Raw genomic sequence first — 23,920 nt, 5'->3', positions numbered from 1 at the left:
CCACCATCATGCCTGGCTAATGTTTGTATTTTTAATAGAGATGGGATTTTACCATGTTGGCCAGGCTGGTCTCGAACTCCTGACCTCAAGTGATCTGCCCGCCTCAGCCTCCCAAAGTGCTGGACCAAGCATCTAAGATTCAGTACTTGTTACAAGTTCCAAAATGCTATGGGATTGTATCTCCCAGCAACTTCACACTTGAATATGAGGTTTAATAGAAAATTACTGTAACAAAGTTTTGAAACTCTTATAGACTGCAGCCTGGTGTGATGAAAAGAGTGTAGAAATTTGAGTAAGACAAACATGTCTTTCAGTTCTGACAAGCTGTAACGTTTGGTGTAAGTTATTTCATACCACTAAGTCTCAATTTTTTCATCATTGCAATGGCATTAAGATAACATAGGGTTTTTGTATTACGTGAAATTATGTTTGTGTATTAGATGTTATAAAATGGCTACCAGCAGGTCCTAAGGTCACATGCATCCTTATTAATGTATTCAGTGGGAGAGGAGGTATCTTTGTCCTGGCATTTCATGCACAGGTCCAGAGACGCTTGCTGACTGAGTAAGCTTAGACCATTCACCTCTGCCCTGAGCCAAGCAATGAAGCCAGGAAGTGTGATTTGCTGTTTGTCCTACCCCAACTCCTGGGCTACTCCTGAAATACATAGACCTCGAGTTGGGGAGAAAGCTTTTCCCAGAGCAAAGTCAGGAGGCTTGGCTACAAGAACCAAAAGTGGAACTGGGATAGCTAAACCCATACGTATTCACTACAGTCAAAAGAGTGGGTGAATAATTAATAAAATTCATTTCCCTTCCTGTCCCTACATCATACTAGAATCTTAGTATCTTAGCTGCTATTTCTTGTAAAAAAAATTTTGAGACAAGGTCTCACTGTGTTGCCCAGGCTGGTCTTGAACTCCTGGATTCAAATGGTCCTCTCCCCTCAGCCTCCCAAGTAGCTGGGACTACAGGTGCATTCTACCACGGCCAGCATCTTAGTTATTATGTCTTGATGTGATGTCACGAGGGTGTCTTATCCACAGGTAGTGCCCCTTTTAATGTCACCCAGGACCTCAGTAACATTTTCTACTAGTCCCCAAAGGCCCATGGCTCCCCAATCCCTTGGGGACTGCAGACCTAGCCCCTCTGCCATTCCCCCGCAGGGCTGTTTATCAGTGGCATGTGCACTTCACACACATATGTTCAACTTTTAAGGAACAGTTTCATCACCGGGAAAGGGGATTTATGGGAACAAACTTCAAACCCAGTAGGAAATTCAGAAGTACTGAGATTTAATACTCGACTCGGCTTGACTTACTTAAAGCTGCTTTTTACTCGTTTCCTTCATCCACCCTCCAGATTCACCAGATCCACTCAAAACTTATAAACTCCTTTAACACCAGAGACTGTGTTTTATCAAATGCTTTTGGTGTATTTACCCAGCCCCTGCTCTGGTGCTGGGTACCCTGTAGGTACTATACATGTCCGTGGGTAAGAATAATTCTATAGGGTCGTGGTAAGCAAATTACCATTATGTATCACTGTTTACAATGTTCTATTCTTTCAAGATCATTTTAAAATGTTATTTGGAAGAGCTGTGGCAGAGGGTATAAATTCTATTTAAAGAGGTAGGTATTTACTCTTATCCTTAAAAGGTAATTTTAAGCAATCTAAAACAAATTAAGTTTTCCACCAGTTTCGGGCTTCCAGGGGAGTAAGAAAGGGCGGTTGCCAGGGAAATCTTCTCCTGATTGGGAAGCGACAGTCATGCCTAGGGATCTGCACATTGCATAATTGTAATTTTCCTATTCTTGCTCTTTTTTTTTTTTTTTCTGTTTTTGCTATGAGAAGAGCAAGCTAAAAAGGCTAAAGGGACATTTAAGCCAAGTCGCATTTGTCAAGGTGAAAGCTGTGTGGAGCAGAAAAGCAGTTCTCCCAGCTGCAAAGAAGATGCAAAGAAATCGAGTGAGTAGGGAATCTGAGAGCCCACTAAAAGTGCTTAGAAGGCCAACACATTACAGCCATTTCTCTAAAAAGCTGTAGGCAGGAACCAAAAGTCCAGGGCGGAGCCTTCCTACAAATGCTAAGACGCTGTTGGGATGCTTCAAGGCTTCCAAAGCCACCCTTAAAGGTGTGTCTGTCCTGCAAGTTTTCTAATCACCCACGCACCCCCATCCCGAACTGTTCATGTTTGTTTAAACAGCAGCTGCAAACAGTACTTGGTAAGGCAACCCCAGACCAGGAAATGACAACACTCTTTCACTTCAGCATTAAATATTTATTATTTTGAACCCTCTTTTAGCAGTGCTAGAAAATTAGTGACACGAGAACATTTGTGCTTATTTGAATGGTTACATTTTATTTTAAAAACCACTACTGTTGAGTGGGAGTATGCACCCCATTCTTTTCTTCTTTTTCTTAGTTTATTGGTTCATTCACTTAATCATCACAGATTCATCAGAGGCAAGGTGATATTATTAAAAGTTTTGGTGTCAGACAAATGCACATTCCTACCAATTATTATGACCTTGGGCAAGTCCTTTCATCTTTTTTTTTTTTTTTTTGACACAGAGTCTCACTCTGTCTGCCAGCTGGAGAGTGGTGGCACCATCATAGCTCACTGCAGTCTCAAACTCTTGGGCTCAAGCAATCTTCTTGTCTCAGCCTCTCAAGTAGCTAGGACTACAGGCACATACCACCACCACACCAGCTACACTTAAAAAATTCTTTTGTAGAGGTGGGATCTTGCTATGTTGCCCAGGCCAGTCTCAAACTCCTGGAATCAAGTGATCCTCCTGCCTTGGCCTCCCAAAGTGCTAGGAGTACAGGTGCAAGCCATTGCACCTGGCCATTTAACCTTTTTGAATCTCAATTTTGAAGCAGTAAGATGGAAATAGTAATGCCTATTTCATACAACTGCTGCAAAGATTAAAATAAAGTAACATAGGCACTGCCCCTAGCTCATTGAGATTATTCCATAATTGTCAGATATTTCATGAATGTCAGATGCCCAACTCTCCTTTCATAATGTAGGTTTTTCTCCTCCTATTTACCATTCCTTTTCAAGCACAGGAAAGGCCAAACAGGTTGACCCCTAAGTCACTGCCAAGCACCCTTATTTACCTGGTTGTTGTCATTGAAACACCTTGTGCTTGGGAAGGAATCAACAGCTGCTGAGGGGTAGCTGTGCAAATAGAAACCTATCCCTGATGCCCACCATTCAATTGTGACTTTTCCTGGCTCTACTGTCTTTGTTTGCACCAAATCAGCCAAATGCTAAGTTCCTTATTCCCAGTTCTTTGGTTCCTGATGAAATGGAACTTTGCTTTATGCACTCACAGCCTTGGGCTCATCAGTTTTCCTCCCAAATCTCTGCAACCCAGAATAGCTCACGGAATCACACTGGCCTGCCCTTGTATATTTTCAGGACATATGCTCCATTTCAGCTGTCCCGGCTTTCTAAGTGTCTTCATTCCTTTTGTGGCTCTCAGATTTCCCAAAATCTCACGCATTCTCATTACTCCACACCTCACCATGCAACTTCCCATCCTGAGATAATCTGCTCTCAAAGAGTCACATGCACATGGCTTCATCTCTCAACCATCGTCTCTCAGACCATCACTGGCACAGACTATATCTATTTAGTTACACTTTGATAACTGCAGCCCAGCCAAAGCGGGGCACTCAAGCTAGATGCGCTTGGGGAGAGACTTTTAAAACTAAGCGTTCCTACATCTGATAGAGTAGTTCTTGTAACTTTTCTTTCAAGGGATTGTAACTCATTGTTTGTTTATCAATTTTTTTCCTTCAGACAGACCTTAAAGCACTATGACATTATTTTCTTATCTGAAATATGTGCTTTGTAGTTTATCAAAAAATAATTGTTACCCAAAAGACATGTCATATGTCATATATGAATATGCTAGAATATGCTAGAAGGGGACGGGGGAGATTCCTGAACTGTCAGTGGCAGACCTCAACTTGGGCACAGTGTCACCCTACACTAGTTACTAATGTTTCCGGACCTCAATTTCTCTATATGACAAACTGAGGTTATAATATTTACTCCTCATATCCTTCATGATGGTTGTAAGGATCATGAGACATATGTGAAGTTATGATTTTTTTCCAAAAGCATGTCATGATAAATGTAATTGCTATTATTAATTTGGTCATTACTAAATATGAACATTAAGTTCGACAGTTACTATCCCAGAATAAATCCATTTCTTGTTTTTCTTTTCATACATATTTTAAAAGAGTTTTTAATTTATTCTAAGAGCCATAGTTTCCACGTTTTAGCATTTTGGATATTGGGATAAATCATATATTCTATGGAGTGTCAGAATTTATTGGTGATGTTTATTTCTTTCTTAGCAACACGAAAAATGTTGGGACAATTGCATTAGTGTCTTAGATTCAGTAAAATGTGCAGTGACATGATCTCAGCTCACCACAACCTCCGACTCACGGGTTCAAGCAATTCTCCCGCCTCAGCTTCCTGAGTAGCTGGGATTACAGGTGCCCACCACAATGCCCAGCTATTTTTTTGTATTTTTAGTAGAGACGGGGTTTTATATGTTGGCCAGGCTGGACTTGAACTCCTTGCCTCATGATCTGCCCGTCTCGGACTCCCAAAGCGTTGGGATTACAGGCGTGAGCCACCACATCCGGCCATGTGTTCCTCTTTCAACTGAGTTCAGGAAAACCTAAAGTGAGGGGAAATGTCAGCACCAAAAGCTAGTCCACTTCCAAAGCTCCCGGCAGAGACACAAATACCTGTTTGTGCCCGTGGGCCAACTTAGGAGAACCGTTTTCTTACCATGAAAGAAATTTTTACAATTTTGCAAATTATTTTATATATAGTCCATTTGCGCTTATATTCTTATACTAGAATATATAGTGGATAGAAATATGGCAGCCACTGCTTTTAATCCACTGCTTTTAATAATAAATGCCACTACTTTTAATGCCCAAGATTTTTATCATTGACCATATTCTTTAAAAGTAGCCATGAAGAAAGCCAGGTGTGGTGGCAGGTGCCTGTAGTCCCGGCTATTCAGGAGGCTGGGGTGAGAGGATCACTTGAGCCCAGGAGTTTGAGGAGCAGCCTGGGCAACAGAGCAAGACCTCATCTCTACAAAAATTAAAAAGAACCAATTGGAAGTGGAGAGAGACTATTTTTGCTCCTAACTTGCCAAAGAAAATTGAAGGTAGGCATCAGAGTCTTGGAAAGCCAAAGTCATTCATCATCAGGTGGTGTCTGTGTGCTCAGTAACATGGCAGAGTACAGTGTACAGTGAAGAACTCCCATCAAACAGAACTTTATTAAACACTTCCTATGTGCTTATGGACATTACCTCATTTCATCCACACATAATTCTATGGGATAGGAAACTGAGGCACAGATAAGTTAATTAACTCACCCAAGGATGTACCTAGTAATTTACCCAGCAAAAATTCAAACCTGGAATTCAAGTCCGGGCAGTTTAATTGCAGAGGCCACCCTCTAATCCTTTGGCAATACAGCTTCCCGTGATTTCAGTAAGCTTATGGAGTAGTTGGAGAGATGAAACAAAGACAAAGAGCCATGTCCATAAAACAGCACTTCGTGATTATTTAAGTACTCAGTATAATCATGTGGACCGAGGATTGGGATACTTTCTCTATGAGCCATATTGTCTCCATCGCTACCATAAAGCTCTGCCCTTGTAGCTCAAAGTCAGCCATAGATAACACAGAATGAATGGGCATGCCATGTACCGATAAAACTTTATTTACAAAAATAGATGATGAAACAGATTTAGTCTGCAAGCTATATTCTGCTGACCCCTTATATAGATGGTACATGCTATAAATTTCATAAAGGAAAAGATTAATTTAGGCTGAAGTAGTTGGAGGGAGTTTTGGGAGAGCAGATTCAACTTTAAGGAAGACTTGAGATAGCCTGACAGGAGCTATGTGACCTGACCCCCTTTGCTTCTCTTGCTCAGTGCTCTCTGACCAGGCTGGCATTTTCATTCCTAGGGCTGCAATTACTCCAATCTTCTTCTTACTCTAGATACTTCGCACCGGCTGATCCTTCTGCCTGGAAGCTCTTCCCCTAGATCCTTCCAAGGCTGGCTCTTCTGGTCATCAAATCTCTCAGATGTTACTTCTTCAGGGGGCTTCACTGAAGGAGAAGTTGAAGCAGCCCCCCTCCAGCTACCCTGGCACACCCCCTTATCTTATTTCCTTATAGCATTTATGCTGTCTGAAATTATCTTGTTCATTTATCAGGTGCTTGTCTATTCGCTGTCTCTTCTAGCTCTCCTTCTAGAATATAAATTACATGGAATGAGACCAACGTTTGTATTATTCGCTAGTGTGTATTCCCAGCACCCAAACCATGGCTGGCAAATAAACAATTAAAAAATACCTGCAGAGGCCGGGCGCGGTGGCTCAAGCCTGTAATCCCAGCACTTTGGGAGGCCGAGACGGGTGGATCACGAGGTCAGGAGATCGAGACCATCCTGGCTAACACGGTGAAACCCCGTCTCTACTAAAAAAATACAAAAAAATAGCCGGGCGAGGTGGTGGGCGCCTGTAGTCCCAGCTACTCGGGAGGCTGAGGCAGGAGAATGGCGTGAACCCGGGAGGCGGAGCTTGCAGTGAGCTGAGATCCGGCCACTGCACTCCAGCCTGGGCGACAGAGCGAGACTCTGTCTCAAAAAAAAAAAAAAAAAAAATACCTGCAGAAGTAAAGAAATAAGGGAGCGAGGCAGGAAGAGAGACAGAAAATATGAGCATGCCCCATTAGGTGGTGTTTTATTGTCTCCTGTTCTGTGACTGAATAGACTACAACCTTCATTAGAATGGCCCATCCTTCAGTGCCCATGACATCATTTCAATTCAGAAAGCATTCTCATCCTGGCTGGGCACAGTGGCTCACCCCTGCAATCCCAGCACTTTGGGAGGCGGAGGCAGGCAGATCATGACATCAGGAGTTTGAGACCAGCCTGGCCAACATGGTGAAACCCCGACTCTACTAAAAATATTAAAATTAGCCAGGCATGGTGGCGGGCACCTATAGTCCCAGCTACTAGGGAGGCTGAGGCAGGAGAATCTCTTGAACCCAGAAGGCAGAGGTTGCAGTGAGCTGAGATCATGCCAGTGCACTCCAGTGTGGGTGACAGAGCGAGACGCCATCTCAAAAAAAAAAAAAAAAAAAAGATATTGAAATAATTATTTCAGTACGTTCAAGACCAGCCTGGCCAACATGGCAAAACCCTGTCTCTACTAACAATACAAAAATTAGCTGGACGTGGTGGCACAGGGCTGTAATTTTAGCTACTGAAGAAGCTGAGGCAGGAGAATCGCTTGAACCGGGAGGTGGAGGTTGTGGCGAGCTAAAATCACGCCACTGTACTCCAGCTCAGGCAACAGAGCAAGACACTATCTCAAAAAAAAAAAAAAAATCCCTATCTTGTAATTAGAGGGCGTTAGCCCTTGATTATGGCCATTTCTTAGTCAAGGGCAGCTCTTCCGGTTTTCCGAATGATAACATGTGGTTTCAGTGATAGATGGGCTATCACTGAAACAGAGAATGCACACTAATCCTCATTTTGTTTTAACAAAAATTAAGATTTCTGTTGGAGTGCTAATGCTTAAACGTAACAATTAAAAAGCAATTAATCCTTTTTTCTCATCCATAACTACTGTAAAATCTAACCTGTATTATTTTGTTTTTATTATTGTTTGTTTATGTTTGTTGAGTCCAACCCCCTCCTAAGCTGGTACACACACACAGGGCATCCCACCAGCCTAAAATCAATGAGGTCCTGCACTCTTTGTCTCTGCTCCAGCTTTCCTTCCACCAAGACTTCCTGAAACTGCCACCACAGTAATAATGCAGGCTTTTCTGAGACAGCTGCAAGGTTATCTTTTTCTTTGGATTTTCCTAAATCTTTTCTCTCTGTGCAGCTGAAATGGAAAGACACAGCAACCTCTGTCCAGCTCACAATAGCAGCTGCAGCCATGTAATTCCCCCTTTCTTTCCAATCAAAAGGGATTAACATTTCACTCTTTGGACCTGGTATGCTTACCACTTTATATGCTTTTTTCTAAAACTATCCACCTAAGTAACGTCTCCCTTTTGCTTTAGTGTTTAAGAAACAAAAAATAAAAACTGACTCGATTATACCGATGGTAATGGCCCTTGCAGTTCAGCAACTGTGTTTTTCTTCTCCAAGGTCTCGATTTTCTGTCTTTACACTTTCCCTAGAACTGATTACTGTATTATTTTATGTGTAATCTTGTTGTATGCTACCTTTAGGTATATAAATAATGTATTACTATTCAAATTCCACTCCAATGGAAGTCGCTTCCACACAACTTCTTAGCTGCCATCATTTGAAAAGTATGATTAATTGAAAGATCTACAGGTTAAATACTTCTCAGCTGATTCCCTAAACAACAATTACAGACTGTTTTAGTAGTAGTTTCCACACAGAGTAGAGTGCAGTGGCACGATCTCAGCTCACTGCAACCTCTGCCTTCCGGGTTCAAGAGATTCTCCTGCCTCAGCCTCCCTAGTAGCTGGGACTATAGGTGCCCGCCACCATGCCTGGCTAATTTTAGTATTTTTAGTAGAGTCGGGGTTTCACCATGTTGGCCAGGCTGGTCTCAACTTTGAACAAAATATGTGAACAAAATTTGCCTTGTTTTGTTGCATAAGCCATATGAGCTAATCAGTTTGTCATTACTCTCTGATATACTCCAGAGAGCAATGCCTATGAACTTCACACCAGTATTGAGAAATAGCAAGTGTGGGGTGCATCATCTATGACCCTCAGCTGTACCAAGTTAATTTTTAAAATGCAATTCCTAAGCCTGTAATGAGGCTCTGAACGTGATCCTATCTATGCAGTGAGTCACCTGCCAATGCAAGGAAAACAAGACTGTTCTCAGCATTTACAATTTCCTGAGAAATCTTTATTGCTGTGGTGATTTTGATGCTTTTACCTAAAAAAGTAAAAACATGACATTGTTACTAGCATAATTAATAAATGGCAAGTGTATCAAATGTGATGAGCACAAAGGTGTCCGGGACTATAATTGCTCAGTTTTGCCGGTGCCACAAAGCAAAAGACAAGGAGCATCAAACAGTGGTCAATATGTGGCCCCAAGAACTGCCTCATTGGAACTCAGCCCCTTCTTAGCTGTAACTCTGGGTGAGTTACATAACTTTAGTGTCCTCCTTTGTAAAATGGGAATAATAGTAATATACCCCTCCACTGTGTGGATCAAATGAGCTGACATTTATAAAGTGCTTAGAACAGTGCCTGCACACAAGAGCACAATATAAGAATTGATTAAATGAAATGAACATGCTGCAGGGTGATGCTTCATCTTGATTAGTACTTTTCAGAATTAGAACCTACAAACCACTATTTTAAAGTCCACGAATAGTAGCATTTCTTCAATCTGAAGTTCTTAGATCTAAAATTTCAAGTTATACAAGTAAATTCACAATTAAAAAGGAAAGAATGATCCTCTTTTAGTAAAACATCTATTCTCACTTCCTTAGAACCTATAATATCTAGAAATCTCTGTCTGATATGTGTGTGCGCTATTGTGGACAATTTTCTTAACACTTTAGATTTCAACATGATATATTATGAATCATAAAATTTTGATTAATGTAATTTTATCGTAGGAGTTAAACACTTCCAACTGTAGTGCTGCTGTTTTAGCTGTGTGTCCTTTGGCAAGTTACTTACCTTCTCTGAGCTCCTGCTTCTCACCTGAGAAAAACAGAAAAATATGCACAGGTTGTCATATTGATGAAATGAGATCTTGTAGGCAAATTTTTTTTTAGCAGAGTTAATGTTAATAATGAAGTACCATTTTATTTTAATGTATAAGCAGTAAATTGTTAATATCAAAGTATTAAAAGCCTTTTTATTTTCTCATTGCAAACCTGGCCAATTCCAGGGAGCCTTTCCTGGATCCTCCTTTCCCGGATCCTCCTTTCCCATCACCATTACTGCTAACTCTCGTTTCTCTTCTCGTCTCTGTTATAAATATGTTGAGGGCAAGAACAAGCCTCCCCCTTTTTTGGTCTCTTTTACTTAAGCCTTGTGCAGTGAGTGCTCTGTGCACTGTAGGATGTTTGCTATGTTACTTCTTAATGGATAAAAAGAGTGGCTACTATGCATCTTTTTTCACATCATGAAAAATGAAGAAGGAATGAGATCTAGGTTGAGTTCATGTTGAAGTGGAAAATCTAAGAGGAACTTAAGAGAAAGCCACGAAGACAGCTTCTAAAACATAGTGCAATGTTCTGCTGAACTCGGAGAAAATGACTGTGGAAAGAAAAAAAAGAGCAGTGCACTAACAGCATTATTTTGTTGTGGTACCCACAGTTAGGGACTTAGAGTAGGATCCAGCAAAGCAAAAGGAAAGGAACAATTCAGACAAGTAGTAGCTATACCAGGTAAGTCACAGAATCAGAAGGCCAAAAGGGGAGAAACTTGCAAGAGGAGTCATTTGTATGTAAGTGTGTGCATGGGTGTGCAGAGGCCAACAAAAAATAAAAGCAAGAAAATGCCATTATCTTCCAGAAGGAGATCATTGAAAACTTTTAGAGAGTGCTTTAAGCAGATCTTTGGAAGCTGAATCCAAATTAAGAAAGATTCAGAAAGAATAAGTGATTGGGGAGTAAATGCAGCTGGTGGAGACCACTGGTTTAGGAAGAAGACAGACTGGATATGAGATGGTAAAGTCAAAAGGTTCAAGGAAGGCATAGATCAATCAGAAAACATTCCCGAATCTTAAATGGCAATTGAAAACAAATCACTGGAAAGCTTAAATAAAATTGCTCTCCTTTCCAATGGCATTCTTATGCCTGACTCAACTATTATCAGCGTGAGAAAACTGAGATGTACAAATGATTCAAAGCCAATGGTTTTAATTTTTCCTAATACATGAGTCATGTTAAAGATTGAGAGACATGGATTTGTATGTATTCAAAATATTCTTGAGCCTATTACAATACAATATTGTTATTGAAAGGTTAATGTCTAAAGTTTCAGATAATTATATTACCAACATGCAGTACCATACCAAAAAAAAAAAAAAAAAAAAAAACACTTGGTCTTATTTATACGTTTTAAAATAACTAAGAGGATATAACACAAAGATATGACAAATGCTTGAGGTGATGGATACCCCATTTACCCTGATGTGATTATTACACATCATATGCTTGTATCAAAATAGCTCATGTACTCCATATATACTTACTACGTACTCATAAAAATTAGAAATGTTAAATCTAAAAAAAAAGGGGGGGGAAAGAAAAGAAAAAGGTAGGATTTTGTAAAACGTGATTTATCTGTTTTCTATTTGAATAGGTTCCCCAAGATGAATGGACAGGGTACACCCCTCGAGGTAAAGATGATGAAATTCCATGCCGAAGAATGCGGAGTGGTAGTTATATCAAGGCCATGGGGGATGAAGACAGTGGAGACTCAGACACGAGTCCCAAGCCTTCTCCAAAAGTTGCTGCACGGAGAGAAAGCTATCTCAAGGCTACTCAGCCATCCCTTACAGAACTCACCACACTCAAGTAAGTAGTCCTAACCCTGCACTTGTGATAGTCCAGGTGCTTGTATTATCACCGAGGCTCAGACGGTGTGTCTCTTACAGTAAGTGGGGCAGAAACATCCTACAGGTGGAGCAGTGCAATACATTGATTGTGACTTTAGATCTGATGTCTGTACCCCAGTGCCTTTGTAGAGAGGGGCAACAGATGTGCTCTGCATTGATCATAAGCTGAACCCCTCATCTCTAAGAAGCAGAAACAATCCAATCTTTTCAGAAGCCGTTCTGGATTCTTTTAAATCCAGAATGGCTTCTGAAAAGAATTAAAATTTCTGGTCAATAAGAATATACATGTATCCCAATTATTGAACATTTGCTCGGGCATGAAGTACATACAAGAACTTTTTCTTAAGACTCTTGAATTTTTCAGATAATTGAGTGACATAATAGAGATTGTCTTGGAGAAGCTTATAGAATGTGGCCATGCTTGCAAATTGGATATGTGAAGGTTCTTGACATACATTTTTAAACTTGGGCACTCAATACGTATTACAATTTGAAGGCCTTAAAAATGTTTTGTTTGAAAATATAAATATAGTCATACAACATCTAATGATGGGGTTACATTCTGAGAAATGCATCATTAAGTTATTTCACTGTGCAAACATCATAGAGTACACTTACACAAAGCTAGATGGTCTAGCCTACTACACACTTAGGCTGTATCGTGTGGCGTATTGCTCCGAAGGTGCCCACCTATGCAGCAAATTACTGTACTGAATGCTGTGGGCAACTCTCAGACAGTGGTAAGTATTTGTTTATCTAAATATATCCAAACATAGAAAAATACAGTAAAAGTACAGTATTATAATCTTATGGGACCACCATCTTATATGCATCATTAACTGAAATGTTGTTTTGCAGCATATGACTGTAGTCCTTAACTGTATTTGTGCTGTTTGTGAACAAAGAACAGCACTCCACAGGAAACCACTGAAATTGATTATTTTAAACCAGACCTGATTTAATTCTAAATGCTGTTTATAGAGAGTACATTCTTTAGAGTCTTGAAATGTAGAAAATAGATAGAATTCCATTTGGACCTGAAAAATATATTACAGATAACTCATATTTTTAAGTGCCATTGATTCCGTATTTTGATGAAATAACATTACTATTCGTGCATTTATATTATGTTACTCAATAAAATATTAAAAGACAAAATAAATAAAACAAAAAAATCAATGCCGTCGAGTTAAGGAAAACAAACCTATTTGTTAATCAAGAGCACTGAAAAACAGCTGACTCTTGTGCATGGGAATTTATTTAAATAGCAGAGTATATTGTATTTTAAAGAACCGGACAGAGACAGCCTCTCATGAATTATTTGTCAAGTGTTTGTGTGGAACAATTCTGGATCGTTTTAATCAAAAATTAACACCAACGCATCGTAAATTAAGCCAAGAAAAAAACCCCTTCTTTCTTTCTTTGGCTTTCAGTTGCCCTTCCTCTTTGCCTTTTTACTACATGTGTTAGTTTTCAAGAATCGTCAGAACAAACTACCACAAACTTGGTGGCTTGATTAGATCTACAAAGACTCTATTTCCAAATAAGGTCACATTCACCGATAGTAGGAGTTAGGACTTCAATATATCTATTTGGAGAACAGAATTGGACCCAAAACATTGCCACATGAGCTTAAAAAAAAACATGGAAATAAAAAACAGAAACAAATCTTCATTGTATTTTGGCACACCTAGCAGATGCTCAGAAAATTAAAGAACTGGATTTGTAATAAAGGCAGTGGACCAAGGTGACATGAAACGAGGGAGGCCAAGGACCCTTCTGAAAAAAATATCTTCTATGGACCTTAAAGTATCTCTCCACTAGACACAATGCTAGGTAGTCATGGCTGTGGGGTTAACATCTTTCTGAAGATGCAAGAAAAGAATTGCAATGGGCAGGAAAGTCACTTAAACCAGCAACCTCCAGAGTCCTTTCCACCTCCTGAGTATCCTGTTAGGTTGTCATCAAGATGCATTGGTCACATTCGCTGAGTGATACTTTGGGTCTTGGGTGATAAGATAGAGGAACTGCTCTTGTCCACTGCGATATCCAGGTAAGAGGAGAACAGGAAGATGCAGAGCCATGAGGAAGATGAGAAGGGTGCTCTGAGGAGACTGAGGACAGGGGTGGTGGGTAGGGGCTGAAATCAACATCACAATCGTGCCCTGGGCTACTCTCATAGCTTCAGGATGTGGAGGATCACTGAAATGTAGAGGATGTAGAGGAGTATGACCCTCCTCTAATGTCCTGGACCATATTTTTGTGACCACCATATATTTCTTTTACTGCTCAGAAGTTTTCAGAGCAGAAAGAGACAAACATGCAGATGACAGCTAGGCTGATGGTAGAGGGCCAGCTCCTTCAGAGGGTGAAGATGTTGAACTGGTTATGAGTTAGTGACTGCTATTTCCTCCCTCCCCACTTACGGAAATTCAAAGTGGTGATAAGTGGACAGGAGAACACCTACTAAACTGAAAACATTTTACTTAGGATGGAGTTTCCCCAAACCATCTCTGTTGTCCCCTATTCTTTGGCAGGAAAGAGAACTTTTTTTTCCTATGTTTATGTAAGATGGATAATGTGCCGATATCATCACAAGGTTTGAAGGAAGCACATCTCATATATTACTGTGAAAACTCAATCATCATGATTATGATCCACAAAAGGATCACAAGAGAACCTTAGACAACCATCTAAACATATCTTCCTTCCCTGTGCTACCATCACATCCCCTAGAATCATTTCTCATAGTTCTACTTACCTCTATTCGTTTCACACTCACCTAGTTTATGAGTTCCCTTTGTCATTACAGTCTACACATTAAACCTCCGTCATCTTCGACTGCATACAATTGTTAGTGACCTCTAGTTTAACCAGATTGGCCAGGCACGGTGACTTACACCTGTAATCCCAGCACTTTGGGAGGCCGAAGTGGGCAGATTGTTTGGGTCCAGGAATTTGAGACCAGCCTGGGCAACATGGCAAAACCTCGTCTCTACAAAAACTACAAAAATCAGCCAGGTGTAGTGGTGCGCACCTGCAGCCCCAGCTGCTTGGAAGGCTGAGGTGGGAGGATCACTTGAACCCAGGAAGTCGAGGCTGCAGTGAGCCATGATTGAGCCACTGCACCCCAGCCTGGGCAACAGAGAGAGACCCTGTCTCAAAATTAATTAATTAATTAATAGTTTAACCAGATTGAAAGAGATACAAAAGAAAAAAAGGAAAACACACTAAAAAGGCAAAAATTCAGACATGACATGAGTCATAATCAGTTCTGTCTTTCATTCCTTGATGATGTTTGGACTGCAGATCATTATTTTTCTAGAAGTTTGAAGGATTCAGTCCCTTATGAGAAAAAAGATCCCCATATCCTGGAATTCTAGTTCCTCAAAAAAGAAAACTATATTTATGTTCCTACTTCTTTGACATTTAAGTCGATTTTTTTCCCTCCTTCCTCCTCAGCAATTCACAGCTTTAGGGATGAATCATAGCCCTGAACCAAGATAACTAAAATTAGGCAAGTGAGATTGGGGCAACATTTTGTTTAAGGTTTTCAACTCCCATCTTCTCTCAGAAATGTTGAAGAGAAGGCACTCCTACACTTTCTTACATTGTTTTTCTCTTTTCTTTTCTATTTTCCAAAGGCATCTTGAGGGTTTATTTATGTGGGTGGTTTTTCATCAGCTGCTTAGTGTTAGTCATTGGGTCCTCAGACATATAAGGCCTAAGGTCAGTTAAACATTGTGGTGTTAGGAGTAGTTTTGAGACAGTGAAGTCCATCTTTGGGCCAGCAAAACCCCTCCTGTAACTACTCTTGGAAAACTATTATTTCGGTCACTCTCTTCTCTTATCCCACAGCTATTAACAAATCGCTCCACCTCATCACTAGCTTTTCTTTCTTCCTTACTTATTAGCTAACAATAAATTTGAAATGGCATATCACCCGAGAATATTAATATTTTCAAAAAATTCTGAATGTTTAATAGTAAATTTCCAGGCAAGTAGAGGAGACATTTAGAGGCCAGAGTTCTCTCAAAGCATGTCGTTGCAGCCTGGCACTGATGAAGAACATAAGTCTCTTACTTGGAGTGCTATTTATTCTAGAACTGAGACTACTGCCTGCTACCATGATTAGTTAAAACCTAGTCCAAATCCCATCTGGGACTTTTATTCGATACACTGCAGAAAGAACTTTTTAAAAATTATACTAAGTGGGGTGTCATTTAAAAGATTCTGAAGTTAAATTCAAATATCTATTAATCCTACATGAATAATAGTTTAAAGTGACTTAATACTTCATCTCTTTATCCAAGCACTAAGAAAAATTCTTCCCCTAGAAGAAATAGTCACTCTTTAATATTATAGATGTTGAAACTCCTCTGAAATTGGGGAGAAGGATCCCAGGCCGTTGCAAGAGAGCTAGTCAGAGCTCCTAGCAATTTTGATAAAGTGTCTGACGAAAGGCTTCAGGAAGATTTATTTTCAGTTCTAAATGCCTTGAAGGCAAATTGTTTTTCATTTTCAGGATGGTTAATCCTCTTAATCTTCATTTTTCCCCCTGGCCCTGAACCTTTTTTTTGTTTGTTTTAGATAAATTGGAAAATTTTAAATTTAAATTTGGAAAAATAGTAAGTAGCTGTGTGCCTTTTGGCAAATGGATTAATGTCTCTGAACCTCCTCATAAATGAGAGTCTCAGTCTCTTAGCATGGATGGCACCACTTAAGTGGCTCTCCCTACAACTCCTCCCACCCCAAACCTGTGGCAGACAGCATTAGCCAATCCCAGCATTGATGGATCCCATCGCCCTACCGATTGAGAACAGACTGAGCCCCTGAACCAGTCTCAATGCAGGGCTCCAGCCACCATGATTCATTGATCCGAGATGCCCACAGGTGCTATCTTTAGTCTACAGGAAATATCTCCCAGGAACCTTTCAGCACTGATGTGTATAATTATAAGAACGAGGCACGGTAGGCTGGCGGTTCACAGTTTAAAGACAAAAGAAAGTAGTATTAGTAAAGAAAATAATTTGAGAAGAGGTGGATGGAGTGTTCTTCTTCAACCTTAATTCTGGATATTTTAAATGCGTTGATTTCTACGTAAGGAACCCAAAACCATAGGTTCTTGCTGTAGTCTCTTTTGTTGTTGTTGTTGTTTATCTTGTATACATTTTTTTCTCCCCTTTTTTCCTCCTGGACATGCTGTGTCCTTGCCTGTTCCTCACGTCATACACTCCCCTCCTACCTACCTGCTGCTCCTCGTTCTCCTTTTCTTGCTCGAGAAAGAGGGGGATGGGATGAAGATTGGAGCACCGCTATTTTTTTCCCCAAATATATGAACCGTATTGCGGACATAGCAATTTGTATCATCCCATCTCTGTTCTAAGTAGTATGAAATATCTGTTTTGCCCAATGCTTTTTTGTTCCTCTCCTACCTGTTCCTCTGTATCATTGTAACATACAACAGCAAATGCTCCTCACAAGATAGGTAGAACAAGAAAACACAACCTGCCACACGAAGTTGTGAATTAACGTCCTCAGTGATCAGTGATATAAACTCAGGGTAGTGTCCCATTCTTCCCTTACTACAATACTTTCTTCTGTTATCCTCTATCCTTCTAACTCCTCACTCCCACTTTCCAATATAATAAGAAATGTGACACATTTAAAACAGGGAAAGTCATTCTTGCTCACAGAAAAATTGTCACTTGCTCATCTACAAATTATCTAAATACCTTTCAAAACTTTGTTAGAAATCAGCTTGATTTGAAAAAGAAAAAAACACCTAATACAAGCTATCGCCTATTATATTCAGTCCCAGATCACCACTCCTAGTTTAAAAAAAAAAAATGTTCCTTCATTGGGAAATGAATGCCCTCCTCCAAATGATGTGGGCACGTGTGAGTATTGTAGTCTGTACCAAATCCTGGTCTCTTGCTGTATAATTACTCTTTAGAAAAGCCTGTGTTGAAAGGAAGCCTGCATAGACTGAAAAGTTTCTACAATGATCATGACTACAGAGAGGTGAGAACTCCTTGTGTGTCTTTAAAGGAGGCGAAAGAATAAAAGAAAGTCCAAATACTTTTCTAGAGAGAAGGAATGGAGACATGTTTAAAAGTTAAGAGTCAGGGGTTGGGGGAGGGAAAGCATCAGGATAAATAGCTAATGCATGCTGGGCTTAATACCTAGGTGATGGGTTGATAGGTGCAGCAAACCACCATGCACACGTTTACCTGTGTAACAAACCTGCACATCCTGCACATGTATCCCAAAACTTAAAATAATTTTTTTAAGTAGGAGGAATATTTACATTTTAACAAGGTTCTAAGTGCCTGACTGAGTGCTATGGGCTTTACATACATGTTTTCTTTTGATCATCACAACTCTATGCATGCAATTTTGCCCATTTTACAAATGATAAATTTGCATCTCAGAGAGATTAAATAACTTTTTAAAGGTCACCTATCAATCAAATGTCAGAGCTAAGATTTGAGCCCAGGTGTTGAAAGCAGAAAAGATAAAAAGCTGGACGGAAAGTTGAACTTACTAAGAGTGCAGTGATGAGCTATTTAAAAGACGTTTAATAATGGAGGGGAAAGGAAGATCAGCTGGGTGTGGACAACTGACAAGTGGTACCCAGGAAAAACAGACATTCAAAACAGACTGTGAGAGTGAAGGATGGATTTGAAGGGGCCTCAGAAGCCTGCAGTGAAGTGAGTTCTCTGTCTGAAGTGTAAACATCAAACATGCAGCTGAAACAGGAAGGATCTTGAGAACAGCGTGACTCAGGCTTAGCCTCAGGTACAGAGAAGAAGGACCAATGACCAAAGAATCAGAGCTGCAGAAGGTGCTGGCTGACAGAGGACACAGGAAGAAGGGACGGACTCTTAGGAGCCTGGGTTCAGCTCTGTGGAGACTAATACAATCATGAGTCCTGGGCCTGTATCTGTTCTATGGCTTACCGTGTGTAACCTGAACCCTCTTCAAAGGACAGCAGACCAGGTTTGCACCCTTGACAGCTGGCTTCAAGGGGCTGTGTAAACAAAGCCCTAAGACAGCAGAGGGAGGGGAGCCAGGGAAGGCCCTGGCTGGGGGTTCTGGAAACAAAGACTCCCCACTTCCTTTAGGTGGTGCCGATCACAGATGCTGCCCACTGTCCTTCCAGGACGGCTTCTCTTTGCAGAGAGCCTCAAAATTCTTTCGTCTTGTCTGCCTGCCACCTGCCATTTGTTCAATTTAATATCTATGTTCCCGTTAAAGTGCAGACAACGAGGTAAAGAGAACACCCTAATTACAATCAGAAATTATATTCATGCAATCACTCACTCATTTATTCATGCAACAAACATTTGGTAACTTTAATAATTTAAGTACTGTGTCCTACATTTATACCTGGTTTCAATATTCACTAAATGCTTTACTAAAATCTGGTTTTCCAGAGTCAAGTAGAAGAGAAAAATACACACACACACACACACATACACACATACACACACACAAAAGTCTAAGAATGGCAAAAGCAGGCACTACAAAGAAGAAAGGAACTTAAAATTCAGAGGCTGGTGGTATTAAAGTTGATCGTTTTGGTCAGAATTATTTTCTGATGAGAAAAATCCGTGTTGCCTGGCATAAGAAAGGGTGGTATTTTTAGTTTCTTTTTGTTTTTGTTTTCTTTTGTTTTGTTTACAGGTTACTATTTAGTTGGCATAGTACGTTATTAGCTTTACTTTTGCTGTATCATTTATTATTAAAGAAATTCTTCTTATGCATGCAGACGGAAGGACATTTTGCAGGAATAAGAAAAGCTTCTTGAAAAGGAAGCCTAGGTAGACATATTAGGAGGTGCCTCTAATCCTTTATAGAAGCAGGCCGGGTGTAAGTCCTAAATAAATGTATGTTTACAGAAGATGCATTTGAAATAGCAAAACCATCAACATTCCTATCTATAAACTAGGAAGAAATTCGATCAAAATTGCAGCCCAGGGAATTCAGGTTAGCTGCAAGGAGGAACTTCTAAGTGCAAAGTTATTAATTATCCAATCAATTAATTTGGAAATTGTTAGAGAAAACTTCCAAGGCCTCTTTTGAAACCAGCTGAGTTATATTCCTCTGAGACGTTGGATAATTCTGCTTGAGCAAGACAGACAAAATGTCTATATAAGATCTTTCCAGCCTGAAGAGTCTAAGACTGTATCATAAGATCTGCACCATCGTCTGATCTGTGCATTGATCCTGTATTTTCAAGCTAAGCATGCAGGAAGAAGAGATTTCAAAGCACCCACATAACACAGTACCCCCTAAATATATCACTTCTCTTCCTGACACTTCCCTTTCTATCAGTGGAATGATCATTTTCTAAATACAGTCTGGAAACTTTGCAACTCACCTCTTACCTCTTCCAGCTTTACTACTTTTCACTTGAGTGATTGCAATGGACCCATTTGTCTTGATGCCCCCAGCCTCTCTCCGCTCCAACTCCTTCTCTAAGACTTTCTACCAGGTTGCTAAAATATTATTTCTGAATCCCATGTTGCCTAGGCACAAAGTCCCAAATGTAGCATTCAAAAGTGTCACAGTAAGACTCCATTCTCCTTTGAGATCTTCTTTCCTGCTATTCCCTTACAAGCACAGAACACTTGCATGGGAAGTAACATCAAGCCACTTCAACAAGCCACTGATTGTTCAAGCGTAATTATGCAGATTCAAGAAGGTGCAGTGTATGTGGCACACTTAGCACCGTCTCTGGCACACAGTAGTTGCTCCATATATGTTAGCTATCGCCATCATTATTATCAGTTTTGGCCACCTACTATGTGCTAAGCATTGGGATATATTATAGTAGTCAGGATTCCCAGTACAACAGAACTTGCGATCTAATGGGGGAGAAGACGAGAAGAAAGTCTCCATTCTTTTAAATCTTCTTCTCAAAGTTAACCTCTGGCTGTCGGCCATTATTTCTTCCTCCTAAGAATTCCCGAAGCACTGTGTTAACATTTCTTAAGGTAATATAGCCTTCTTAAGCACTGGTCTGTTTTCCCCGTCCCTCGTGTAGAAAGAGATTCGATGCTCTCTGAAAGAATGTTTTTGAGTCACTTGGCACAGAGTCGTCATCCCAGAGGGGAAGTTGAACAAATGCTAACGCATCATTACGCAATCCCTCTATGCCTAAGGTGCCCTGAACAGTACCCTCCACGAGTAGCTTTAATGCGCAGTGGTTGAGTTGAGTTGCCATCTAACATCTGCCCAGCATCCTTTGACTGTGTCTGTGCTCTCTTTGATTCTTCCCCCTCCCTCTGCTTCTGAATCTGTGGTTCTCTGAAAAGCTCCCTATTCCTTCTCAACCTGCTTTGCATTGCCAGCCCACCTGGAGGCTGGGAGCTCAGTCTGGCAGGTATACATTAGCTTGTTAAAAATATCCACGCAGCCATCCCTAGTATTGTTATCCATTTTGAACATTAGCATATTTCCTTTAGTTCATCTGGGGAATCCCAGTTCCTTCTAGTTCTATGAGGGGGCAGGAAGCACCAGCATTAACTAGTCCTTTTGAAGTTGGGAAGGGTCTTCTTCAATGATCACATTAACTACTCCAACATTCTTTAAAAATTATTTGTGGCTGGGCGTGGTGGTCCACGCCTCTAATCCCAGCATTTTGGGAGGCCAGGGCAGGCGGATCATTTGAGGCCAGGAGTTCAAGACCAGCCTGACCAACATGGCAAAACCCCATTTCTACTAAAAATACAAAAATTAGCTGGGCATGGTGGCGTGTGCCTGTGATCCCAGCTACTCAGGAGGCTGAGTCACTCAAACTCGGGAGGCAGAGGTTGCAGTGAACCGAGATCTTGCCACTGCACCCCAACCTGGTCAACAGAGCCAGACTCTGTCTCAAAAAATGTGTGTGTGTGTGTATATATATATATATATATATATATATATATATGAACGCACATACACCAATGAGAAAATATCATCTATCCTGATAGCTAGTAATATTTTAATTTTCTTCTAAGCCTATTGTTTAACATAAATAATTGGAAATAACAGTCATCAAGTGTTTTTAGTACATATGATAAGATCCTCCCAACGGTGTCAGAAGGAGTTTAGAGTTGATTTTTAACAAACACTTTACTGATACACCAAGGCTTTCCAATGGTTGTGAACCTCACGAGGCAGAGCCTGGGCCTTCAGCTCCAGCCCTCTACTTTCTCTCCAACTTCTTTCCTCCCACTGACTCGTGAAACTCTGAGGACTTTTCCCTGAACAGTCTGGAGACTGTTTCCACCATCTGGACATTGTTCTTGACTTACAGCTCAGAACCTTCTTTTAGTTCTGCGGGCCACACCTCTTTCCCAGAAAAAGCAGAGCTGAGAGCTCTCGGAACAGATCCAGATTACCAACTGCATATAAAATTGCCACCACCTCGGTAGCATCATTCCTGTGCCAGATTCCAAGAGAGAATGGACACTGCTGTGAGTACAGGCACCTGAGAAGATTGGCCTGGTCCTGAGGTTTGTGCCTTCAGAGCCTGGGTTTGAAAAGCCAAGCTGGGAGCACTTTCCATTGTCGTTGCCGTCTCCACTCAGTGAAGAAAGATTGTGTTGGAATTTTAGAGTGAGAGAAGCTAGAGACAAAGCTAGCTGGACGTGCTCATCTAGCCCGAGGCTGCGTTTCTTCATTGAAAGGAGCCCCTTCACAATGCTAGGCGGGGTCCAGTAGTCGGATGAGAGCCAATGGTGGACATCTCTTCCCAACTCCATATTCAGTTTGGTCATCCTGGGAGCCATACTGGCCATGACTGGAATATTTACACCATGGAAATCAACACGCTCTACAAGGCAGAGCTTCTTCCTCCCAAAAAGTCCATTTCTAAACATTTGCCACTTTACCAACAGCATTATTTTCCTGTAGCCTTTCTTCAGAGATAGAATAAATGAAAAACCTTAGAAGCAAAACTAGAAGGAACCTCAAAGATGATTCTAACCCTTTTATATTACAAATGAGGATATGCAGGCCCCAAGGAAAGGGGTATGTCACTGAAGCCCTTCAGCAAGGTTTAGGACCCAAGTCATCTCACTCTCAACCAAGACTTCTTTCCAGAGGAATCAAAGTTTCAAGCTGCTGGCTGCCCTGAGGCAGACAAGAGACCTGTCAGACTCTGTCTCCATTGCACATATACGATTAAGTGCCGCCAAGAGCAATGAACACAATGTTGTATAATTATTTGTAAGTTGTGAAATTACATTATGTATGTTACCTCTGACTAAAAGTGCTATATTTGTTCAAAAAAGAGAAAAATTAATATGAATTGAAAAGAGGAAGGGATGACTTCGTGAAAGAGAAAGGATTCAATTTGGAATCTGAATAATCACTGAGAGGCAACAGACTAGGGAGGAGGAATTTAGTCTGAGTATAAAGAAATTAAGTTGACTAGTGTATTAGAAGAGTATTTAAAAGTGAGAGGCCATCTTTGGATAGAAAGTGAGAACTTTTCTAAGTAAGATCCTTAAATATCCAGAGAATTCATTTTGTTTTAATAAAGAGAGCGATAGGAAACCACTGATAGCTGAGCCAGATAATGAAGTGATGTAAGTGTTATTTTAGAAAGATGGCCTGCGTGGCCAGGCACGGTGGCTCACACCTGTAATCCCAACACCTTGGGAGGCCAAGGCGGGTGGATCACAAGGTCAGGAGTTCGAGCTGAGGCACAAAAATCACTTGAACCCGGGAGGCGGAGATTACAGTGAGCTGAGATCGCGCCACTGTGCTCCAGCCTGGGCAACAGAGTGAGACTCCGTCTCAAAAAGAAAAAAAAGATGGCCTGCATGGTGTGGAGTCAAAAATCCAATTACAGCATTTCTTGTGCTTTTCTCTTACTTTTTTCTTCTGGTTTCTTTATTTGTTTTTCTTGTTGTTGGAATATGTCTCATTTTAACCCCCCAAAAAATCACCTTGAAGAATAGTAATGACTAACACTTAGAAGCACTTCCTCTGTGCCAGACACAATTCACATAATAACTAATAGTACCTATAAGACAAGAATTATTATTGACTAAGTTATACAAGGAGGAAACTGGGGCACATAAATTTAATTGACTTTCCAAGGTCACAGAGCTACAAGTGTCACAGCCAGGATTTGAATCCAGAGCCCATGTCATTAGCCACTATACTAGCCTGCCTCTAGATGAGATAGAGAGAGACAAATTGGAGACAGACAATTTGAAATCAAGTAAGAGGCTAGAGAAAGTTGTACTGCTAGGAAAGAATGGTAG

At 40.6% G+C, this 23,920-nt stretch overlaps 1 protein-coding gene, 1 long non-coding RNA gene and 1 other non-coding gene across 34 annotated transcripts in view; 1 reads left to right on the top strand and 2 right to left on the bottom strand.

The window, feature by feature from the left end:
* DLGAP1 (DLG associated protein 1) overlaps positions 1-23,920 on the top strand; it is a 961,867-nt gene that overhangs the window by 648,105 nt on the left and 289,842 nt on the right. For 26 of the 32 annotated variants that reach the window (XM_074022767.1, XM_045378186.2, XM_045378189.2 and 23 more), the window contains one exon: positions 11,399-11,613. In XM_074022767.1, the coding sequence (XP_073878868.1) occupies positions 11,399-11,613 (215 nt within the window). Of the gene's footprint in view, positions 1-1,853; positions 1,968-11,398; positions 11,614-23,920 lie in introns of all 32 variants that reach the window. The other 6 variants (XM_065534095.1, XM_074022769.1, XM_065534087.2 and 3 more) reach the window with 1 other exon arrangement.
* LOC135968273 (uncharacterized) lies at positions 6,047-11,168 on the bottom strand. The gene is made up of 2 exons (XR_010582920.2): positions 6,734-11,168; positions 6,047-6,420 (listed from the first exon to the last, which is right to left on the bottom strand). It is a non-coding gene; the product is annotated as an uncharacterized lncRNA (long non-coding RNA).
* LOC123570119 (small nucleolar RNA U13) lies at positions 14,220-14,323 on the bottom strand. Its single transcript, XR_006694125.2, has one exon. It is a non-coding gene; the product is annotated as a small nucleolar RNA U13 (small nucleolar RNA).

This window comes from Macaca fascicularis, chromosome 18 (assembly GCF_037993035.2).
Source record: "Macaca fascicularis isolate 582-1 chromosome 18, T2T-MFA8v1.1".
Taxonomy (NCBI): domain Eukaryota; kingdom Metazoa; phylum Chordata; class Mammalia; order Primates; family Cercopithecidae; genus Macaca; species Macaca fascicularis.
Note: the sequence above shows the minus strand (reverse complement) of the source record. Positions and strands in the feature narration are given on the sequence as shown.